Raw genomic sequence first — 10,245 nt, 5'->3', positions numbered from 1 at the left:
AACCCAGAGCTCCCACCTTTTCCTTTGCAGCTTAGACTTTACCCAGTGCCATATTGAATAACAGGGTAAAAACAGCTGGTCCTAATGACGTTAATGAAGGGTACAGTACATTTAGGCTCCTGCTGTTGTTCATGCCGCCCCCCTGAAAAGACTCTGGTCCACTTGCATGGAACTGAACCTTCATTAATGGCATTAGTAGGGTCTCAAGGGGGGAAAAAAGGCTAAAGATGGCGGTGTCACCGATGTAAGATATGCTGCCGGGCCAATCACGAGTTTCGATTTTACACAGCGGCACAACTTTGGTATTTACAGCGGATAGCAGAAGCCGGGGACAGCACTTCAATGCTGCAGCCCACACACGACTTTTAGCTTACTCGACACCGCGGGACTGATACAAGAATCTAATTTGCGTTTTAAGAAGAATCTTTGGCTCCACCACATGACTGCTTACAGTTTCCATGGCGATGACCAGGGCTGCCATAAAGCATAAGTTTTTCTGGGAGCCACATGTCCTTCAGAACAGATGAGTCATGTCTGACAGTGTCCCTAATTATAAAAAACAAATGATAATACATACGGCATAATGTTAGATATTGACAACTCCCGATTCAAAGAGCTGGGATCTGATCTTGGTTTTCGATCGTGATGCTGGGGCGATTCAAAGTTGCCACCCAAATACCCCATGAGCCTTACTGAGCCATGAGGACGTCTCTTGAATTTATTACCGTTGAACCTAAAAGCCTGGTTTCTTCTTGATTTGAGTTCCTATTAGTTATTAGGAGAAACCTGCACACCACCTATGGATCACAGTACAGTAATAATTGCTCCTGCATTGTCCATAACTCTTAGCTTGCCCAAACAATACCGTTCCCAAGCAACACCTACCAGGCAGCGTTGCCGTGGGCGCTGTTGTCAAGGTGACAGAGCAGCTCCAGGGTCTGGGGGTTGTGGGCGGAGTCGTCTGGCGACTCGTGGCTTCCCGTCTCCCAATCGGAGGGCATCCGCCACACCGCCGCACAGGACACCACCCTGCTGTCACTGGCTGCAAGGGGGATGGCACACGCACACACACACACACACACACACACACACACACACACACACACAGTGTTACACAGGGTGAGAAAGAGTGTGTGGGTGTGTAGTGGACAGGCACTAATGCAGTGACGTGGGCACCATTTCCTCCAAATCTACATCACAAATGAGTTATTTTGGCACATCCACGCTCCTCAGAGCCAGAGCAGCTAATTGGAACCAGTGGAGTAAATGTAGAATTGATACAGTAATTGGACTAAAAGTTTGAGGCTGGAGGGCAAAACCAATCACAGAAAGAGAGTGAGAGAGAGAGAGAGAGAGTAAACACAGAGAAAGAGAACAAGAGAGTATAATTTCTTTTTGGTGTAGATATTGACAGTGTGTGGGCAGGCATTGGGCTAAGAAACGCTGGCGTTAGGCCTATTTGTCAAATTAAAAAGCAACGTGGTGAGAGTCCGCAGGCTCTTGAGTGGTTTTAGACAACCCTGCACTTGGAGTAAGTGGGCAAGCAATCATCGTGAACAAAAGCCTTTTTTTGCTCACATATCTGGGCACCAGTGGGAGGCAGTATGGAAACGGAGTGTGAACGCGTGTATGTACTTGTGTGTGTGTGTGTCTGTGTTTGTGTGTGTGAGTGTGTGTCCGTGTGTGTGAGAAAGAGAGAGAAAGAGAGAGATTGAATGCACAGCAAAGCGTGGATGGTGGAGGTGTCTGAGCTTCGGCGTGGTCCAGTGTGGCTGTCATCCTGTGAACTGAAGCATGTAGAACTCAGCTGACATGAAAGACAGAGAGAGGAAGGGAGAGAGGGAGAGAGAGAGAGAGAGAGAGAGAGAGAGGGAGAGAGAGGGAGAGAGAGAGACCCTGTCCCACTTGTATCTGCTACCCCTAGAGGCCTACTCTGCACTCTGCGTCAACTTCTCCCACTCCATGACTCTGCCCCCATCTGTCATGGCTGTCTGCTCCTATGTGACACAACCTGTCTCTCACACACACATACACACACACAAACACACACACAAACACACACACTCACATATATATATGCAGGAATGGATAGCTGCCATGCTGAAATGAGGAAGTGGCCATACTGTATACTTGACACCTGAGACTGGAGACATGAGCGTTGGCTATTAGACAGGAGTTCATAATAATCAACACTTCTCTTTTGCTCCCTTCTTTTCTATTATAGCCCACAAATTGGAAATTGCCTCTGCTATTACCTTACAAAAATCAATTTAACTCAGTTACCTCTCCTGTGAGTGTCCAGTGAAACCCCATAGCGATGATACCCAATGTTCCTGACGTCCTTTTGCTTAATAAACCAAAAATCAAAGTGCTGGAAGTGCAGCAGGAGAAGTAAAGGAAAATTTCCTACCATTTCTTATGTAAGTTAAGGCACTCAAGCCTATCCCTTGGCTCAGATGATGTACTCGAATGAAAAAAAGCTTATAGAAAGAGATATAATAACATATAAATCTTATTTCAGTCTGAAATTATTATTCAATTATAAAATATTTTGTAATATTGTTTTGGAGATTTAATTGCTTTACAAGTGCTAGTGAGAGAAACTGCAGGCACATAGGCGCAGATGTATAGTAACAGCGGCCAAAGCAAAACATGAATTGGCAAAATCCTGACACACAGTCTTTGATGTGGAATTTCATGTTTAGTTTAAATTTTGTGCACGAGTTTGTTCAAAGATTTAGCCACTCTTATGTTAGCTGATACGATATGAACACCCAAAATGCTGAAGGTAATGGCGTTTTTGTTTCAATTTTATTTCAGTCTTAGATATTTTTATGTAATATTCTCCGGACATTTAAAGGTTTTACCTCTGACGATTGCTGATGTCAGATCATGGCACACCGGCGTCAGCGGAAACAGCATGTGGCCAGGCGCGTGTCAGAACGGCGACCACATGCGGACACCCTTGGGTCAAATACCAACCCAAGCTCTTTGATACAAAATTTCAGATCTGACATCCCAGAATGCACGATTTCAAAGTCCCTTGCGTTGCGGCAGAAGACTCTGCACTAAAAGAATGGACACCGCATCATCTCTGGAGGTCAATTATGAATTTAAAACTTACCACATGTAGCCAACGACCTAAATTACTGTAAGACTGCAAAACTAACATCGACTCAAATTTGAACTCAGATTTCGTAGACTGAATAAATCGTTTTGGGCTTTAACACTTCAGTGAAGTTTACCTCAGTCAACTGCTTTGCACTAAATAGACTGACAATGATAGTGTCATGCATTATTGACTCCTATAGGGAAACTCTTATTTCTCTTGTCCCACATGGGGCTCAGAGGTCAGCTTGCTGGTTGCTGCCATGGGACTTGAACCTCGTTGATCTGGGTAAAATTGTCTCCGACCACAAATATGTGCCCACAGAAAATCCTCCTAAATAGTGTCAACAAAGCTGGACTCATTACACCACTTACAGTAGAGTTTGGTTTATTAAGCTTTGAAGATGGCTTGTTTTTGTCCACCAAACTCAACTGGACTCAGAGAGGTCACAGCAAGGAGTTTATGGAGAGACTCTCTCGCGAAGAGTGAGCCTGTTTAATCATGGCCAAATTTGTTTTTTATTTTTCATTCTATATCTGATTCGGTGGCGATACAGCACGGCACGCCCAACACTGCGTGTCAAATTGTACGAGGAGTTGAAAACCACTGATAGAGTGATGTGCATGTCAATGGGACTTTCTGCGTTCACACGATAACCTTGCTGCCGCTGCTGCCATCCCTCATGCGGGTCATCATGTCCATACATTAGTATTGATTCTATCAGGCCTGAACATGACTGCTAACACAGCTGCTGCACTGTTGGACTGGCAAAGAGAGACCGGCTATCGATCACCTGTTAAAGACCCGATTAAACAGTAAGTCTGACATTTTTCACCCAAGTACATGAGGTAACTGGACAAGAGAGACAAACAGAGACAGAGGCAATCTGACAGACAGCACAAGAAAGAAAGAAAGAAAGAAAGAAAGAAAGAAAGAAAGAAAGAAAAAGAAATCAGTAATGTATAAAGCGGCAGTGAAAAGGGGGGGCGGTAGAGGGAAAACTCACTTTTGTTATAGCAGGTGGTAAGCACAGCCTTATCTGCAGGACTGGCGCCAATGTGCCATATCTCCCCAGCTTGGTGCAGAAGGACGTTCTTATTAATGATGTTATTCTCATCATCAAAGTCAATGATGTGGATCTGGGGGGAAAGGAGAGACAGAAAGCGAGAGAGAGAGGGAGAGAGAGAGAGAGAGAGAGAGAGAGAGAGAGAGAACCATGTGTTGAAGATGAAGCTGAAGCTAAAACACTGCGCGCACCTCCCTCTCTCATCTCCCTCTGCGCGCCTGCCGCAGTTCAAAGCTCCCCTCACTTCTCAGGCTCCCCGAAAAAGAAAAAGGTTCTCTTTTTTTTTTTCTTATGACAGTAAACGCAATCTCAATGCAGACATCGCTTTGGTTCTCTCTCTCTCCCCCCCTCAACTTCACAAGGCCGACGACTTTTCGTCTTTATTTGGCCTTCAAAGCAACGATTAAGACACTCTTTTAGAAGTCATGTTGGATTCATGGGAGTTCTGCGTGTGACATGTTGGGGGAAGCAGAGGAAAAGGTACAACAAAAAAGAAATCCATAAAAGCTCATTCTATTTTGCTTTAGACAAAGGATCCTGCTAAAAGGGATGGAGGACACGGTGCGTGATCCAAAAAGGCTTTTCTGTGAAGAGACTTTAATTCTGCACCTTTAAAGTCCATGTCTCGTAAGTCCATGTCTCAGGGGCAGATGATGGTCTAGCCTTAGTTAAGTGTACTCCAACATCATGTAACATCACGTCTAACATCAGTTAACACGGCCACTAACACTCCTGGAATACCTCAGAAACATTTGTCTGATATATGTGGCCCCAAAAAACTAAGAAGCCTCAATAAAGTTTGGATGATCTTTCACTTGCTATTTTTCAGGAATTTGGAAAGCAGTCAGAGAGAAGCCACAAAGCAAATGCTTTGCCAAAAAAATAATACATAATCGTGTATAATGTATACATAATACATAATAAAAGACTAGTTTGGATGAATAAAAGTATATCTATCTATCTATCTATCTAAAAGATCTTTTATTGTCAATGGCATTTCCTTGCTTCTGTTTTTTATAGTAGTCGACTGATATGGCTTTTAAATGACAGATGCCAATGTTAAGAGTAACCACCAAGTAGATATTATGTTGTTTTTGTTTTTGTTTGTTTTTTGCATCTGATAAAAATTGCTGAACTTAAACGAACATTTATTTAACACTAATGTGACTGTCTGCTTTGTCACTGTTTGCGTAAATAAATCTGGACCCTGTCTGCAATGCACTTATTTTAAATAAAACAAAATGTATCGACTGAATAAATACACACAGGTAATTAAAAAGTGACCTTTGTAACAAAGAAGTCAATCTCTAGTCTTTTAGTTTGATTATGTATTATTTTTTGAAAGTGTTGACAAATGTTGTTTTTCTGTTACATTATATTTTATTTGCCTCTCAGTGTAGGATGCTCATTTCAAATAACTGACCAGAACTGTGTACCTCAGGATCATGTCAAGCCAATTAAACCATCACATTCGGAAAATCTCCAGACACCTGCTGAAGGACCTGAAATAGGTTGAGTGTGTTTAAAAACACAGCAATATTGTCGTCATTTGGCCTCAAGTGTGAAAAACCTGAACATAAGTTCTGTGGGATTTGCCAAAAAACTTAGTGAAATACTGAGGCTGTACACACCTTATCTCGATTGCTGCTTTTTTTGCCATCTGTGAACAGCTCAGTTACCATGGTTTCTGGTTACTCTTTTTTTTTTTTTTTTTTTTTTTACAGGAATCTTCATGATCAAGGACACAAAAGGATACAAAAGATGCATATCAAGGACTTGTCCCAATGTACCGCCATGGAGAATACTTTGTGTATATTCGATATTAGCTCCTTGACCCGGTGTAAAGCTGAGGCCTTGGCCGCACGGGCGAGCACAATCGACGGCTGTCTCGCCTTTATAGCACATCAGCTTCGACAAACAAGCTCAACTTTTATCCATAAGAAGTTAATAGAAACTCCTACTCATTCAACTCTTTTCATTAGATGGAAATCTATTCTATGAGGGCTCTCTGCTGAATGCAGTTCAGGGCCCACGGCGCGTTAAAACACTGAGGGTCTCAAGGTTTGATCAGACAATTAATGGCAGCTTCTCCCATAAGAGAGACACTTACAGCACCTTGGGGGACCGTTAATGGGGTTGCACTGGACAATAACTCCTGCCAGGCACTTCCACTCCCCTTGCCTGCACTACTTTTACAGGCTGAACAAGAGGATGAGACGGGGTGATGGTGGGGGGTGGGGGGTGCAAGGAGTTGCGGGGAGGAGGAGGAGGAGGATCGGAGCAGCAGCATCCTTCAGCCACCTCAAAGTCAGCTAGGCAGCCATTAACCTTGGGTTGGACCGCATTGAGCAAAAAATTATTACGCAAAGTTATAATTTTATGATGGTGGGGGAGCCGTACAAATAAATTCGGGCCGGCGGGACAGGGTAATTGGAGGGAAGAGTAGGGCCTAGTAATAGGGTCCCCCCGAATGAACCCAGGTGTGAGGGGAGGGAGAAGTTCCAGCCCTCCTCCCCCAGGTGATTTATCCCTCTTACTTCCAAGCCTGGGGAGTGACTCATAGCCTTCAGCCACTTGGGCACCCGGCCCGGTGCTTTTAATTATGTGCCGATGGAGGGAGGAACTGAAGCGGAGGTGGAGAGGAGGGAGACAGCGAAGAGGGGGTAAGGGAGGGATAAAACCGTGCTGGCTCGCGGCCCCCACTTCTGGGGCCTCTCCGCTAAAGCTCTTTAGCCGCGCAGATGACAGTAAGCAGGGCGGAGGAGTAGCGAGCGGGTGAGAGGTGCCAAGCTTGGGCGCTTTATCTCGTTAGCAGCCTTAAATGCCATGCCGACGCGCCCTCCGATCTGTCATTCTAGCTATTGGTCTCTGAGGGATTTGAGAGGTGCTCGGCGAGTTAAGAGAGACATTTCCACCCTGCATTATGCTTAATGGGAGGTGGAGAGGCCAGGAGGCTTACGGATATAGCAGAAGCTATCAGGGTTGAAATGCCAATCGAAAGAGCGTTTTTCATATGGCAAGTCCAAACTGAGATGAAGTGAGCTAACCAGTGTTGGCCGGCAAACTTATGCATGGTATTTCCTGGAACGCACGGCAGAGCAGCCGATGAATTATCGGTCCTGACTCCCAGATTCAAAGGTATAAGATCATTTCACAGAATTTGACCTTAAAGATGAACAATAATTCATGTTAGATTGCTCAGTTTTGATGACTTTTTGTCATTAATACGCAGCACCCGAGAAAATCTGAGCGGCTGCCAGCAAACTAAGACACCATTATCTCGTTTTTTTTTTTTTTCTGTTGTTTCATGAGCACAAATTTTGTGTCAAATAACATCATAAATGAGGCTCAATATGTGATATTTATATCTATACCGAGATACAGTGCAGCAAAGCAGCACAGCCGTGAATGTGACTGCGGTTACTATTATGCCCCACATCTGATCAGTGTGCTCGGGTTACATTTACACCACGAGGAAGATGTGGTCTATTTTGATCCTCTTGTGTTTCCAGATCCGCGCTCGTGCCAGAGTGGAGGAAAGTGTTAGGAGGAGTGTATTAAGCTATTGACAGTGTGTAATAAGAAATCACACAGATCGACTGGAATGCATTGTCACCATTCCCAACAAGCTCTGTATTAGACTCGCTACACAAGACTTGGATTGAACTCCATCTGCATTCGGTGCCAGACCGTTTTCACACCAAAGTCTGCCAAAAAATAGGCTACTTTTCATGAGGCAGACTCCCTCTCTCTCCCACTCTCTCTCTCTCTCCCTCTCTCTCCCTCTCTCTCTCTGAGCTAATTATTTTTCCCTCCATTTAGAGCCAACTGTTTCTGTCATCTGTCTCTGTAATGACCTCTGCAAGATGTGCACACACGCTCGCACGCATGCACACATTCACTCACTCTCTCTCTCACTCTCTCTCAAACACACACACACACACACACACACAGACATATACATAGGCCTACTGACATAAACACACTAATGCACATACAGTACATGTGCACACGTGCGCACAAACAAACATAAACACACACACGCGCGCATACACACAGACACACACTTGTGCACCACAGCACGCACATACACACAGATCTGTCTGAAAAATTAGGATGGACTGGCGTAAGTCCAATTACTGGTGTATGAGGGCAAGGCTGAGCCTGTCCCCACTGAGCTACACCTGTGGCCCCAAAGCCTTATGCCCAGAAGACACACACACACAAACACACACCATCAGCACTACAAAACACCCAGAGCCCTCAGGCTAGCTTAGAGCTAACCTTCAACGAAACAAAATGCAGAAAGTAATTCTAATTTAATCACCTAAAGAAAAAACAAACATGCACATCCAACTAAATATCATTTATTGGTTGCCTTGGCTACAGTTACTTTAAGGTAATTAACAAATACTGAAAATGCAAATGAGAATGAACAGATAACGAACAATACAAACTTAGGAAAAATGTCTATTTGTTATTACTGAGCAGAAACATGTGCCATTAGTCTGTTATGTTATTTTGGTTTCTGATATTCTGGTTTTGTTTTATGCCAAAAAATTTCAAGGTGTTTATAAAATGGAGGATGTTTTGAAGGCATTATTTTTCCGGAAGCTCATACACGACATAAATAAGGTAACAAAAGTAGCTTCCACTTCGCACTCATTAAAGCATGTGTTGCACATATATTGCTCTTTACACCAATTTCAGAGCTTCATCTAAGGCAGGATGTCACTGAAGAAGTGCTGCAATGAAATACAACCAAAAACAAACTAAAGGAAACAATTTCAGGTTCGGAGTGCCCTTTTTGGCAGAGGACCTGCGCCTTCCAAAGCAGCTTGTTTTCCAAAAATCATCAGTTTCCTGCACAACAACTACCTGTATTTCACAGAAGTGACCCTTACGTGTGTCTACTGCTCCACATTCACATGATTTATCCTGTCGACATTTAAATTTCAATCTCCTACACTTGAAAACAAAAATCTAGCTGCCAACTAAAGACCAAATTGAAAAAAGGATTTGAGGTTAGCAGATGCCTGGTAGGGCTGCAGTCACAAATACAGGTGACTGCAGACTGTGTGGTTATGTCTTGTAAGCCTTTATGGGCTGGGCACCTGTGTGCATGACACACTAATAAAAACCAATCAATCAATCAATCAATCATATAGGTACAGTATGTTTTTTTTTTGTTTGTTTTTTTTTTAAGCATAAATTGCAGCCTATATTTGTATTTTAATACTTGGACACACTTTCATGTACACAGTTATAATGCAACCAGCAGATGGTTACAGCAACATGTCTTTACCAGGGTGAAGCAACAAACAGCAGAACAACCCCCTTTAATGACATCATTAACATAAAACTAGTGATGTGGACTCCCAGGTAACTACATGAAAACATGGTGTATTTTGATGCATTGTTTTCTCTCACCTGGTTGTCAAACTTGAGTGACTGTGTGCCCACAAGGAAGCGAATGGCATCCGTTTCAGCTGTCTGGGCAGTGAGAGCTCGAGCCTGTGGGGGGTGATTACAAAGTTAATAAGCCTATACATTCCTCTGACACAAACACATTATCAATAACTACAAATACAGCTGAAAACAGAGCAGAATAGAAAAGAGCAGATCAGGATATTTAAGGTGAAGTGATGCAGAGGGGCAACTGCTAAAACAATGGCACTGCACAATTATCTATCCAGTGATGTTACGGTAAAATCGAATCGAATCGAACAGAATAGAATAGAGTAGAGCAGAATAGAGGCTATGTGGCCAGCTATCATCCAGTATGAGTGGTTTGACAGCTGTGCAGGAGCAAAACTTGCCTGAAATTCAAGGCCATAAATGACAGGGGCATCGTCCTCCATGTCTCCTCTCCGCCGTAAGACTCGTCTCCCTCCTTATCTTCACGAAAAGCGAACCCTTATCTTGAAACACTGAGACAAAGTGTTATTGTACCTGGGCTGGTGACAGTTCATCACAACACCACCTCAGTTAGCTAGGGTTGTTCATTTCCGCAATCACACCGCTCGGCTGCACGACGGCTGCGTGTAAAATGCGTAGCTGCTGCCGTGTA

The 10,245-nt window shown here is 43.7% G+C and overlaps 1 protein-coding gene across 1 annotated transcript in view; it reads right to left on the bottom strand.

Moving 5' to 3' along the window:
- eipr1 (EARP complex and GARP complex interacting protein 1) overlaps positions 1–10,181 on the bottom strand; it is a 43,631-nt gene extending 33,450 nt beyond the window's left edge. The window contains exons 1-4 of the mRNA XM_030045210.1: positions 9,995–10,181; positions 9,606–9,689; positions 4,116–4,248; positions 886–1,042 (exon numbers count right to left, since the gene is read on the bottom strand). Of these exons, the coding sequence (XP_029901070.1) occupies positions 886–1,042; positions 4,116–4,248; positions 9,606–9,689; positions 9,995–10,036 (416 nt within the window). The 5' untranslated portion in view covers positions 10,037–10,181. The remainder of the gene's footprint in view (positions 1–885; positions 1,043–4,115; positions 4,249–9,605; positions 9,690–9,994) is intronic.
- Positions 10,182–10,245: the final 64 nt, after the last annotated feature.

The sequence above is a fragment of the Myripristis murdjan genome, chromosome 22 (assembly GCF_902150065.1).
Source record: "Myripristis murdjan chromosome 22, fMyrMur1.1, whole genome shotgun sequence".
In the NCBI taxonomy this organism is placed as follows: Eukaryota; Metazoa; Chordata; class Actinopteri; order Holocentriformes; family Holocentridae; genus Myripristis; species Myripristis murdjan.
This window is presented reverse-complemented; position numbering and strand designations above follow the sequence as displayed.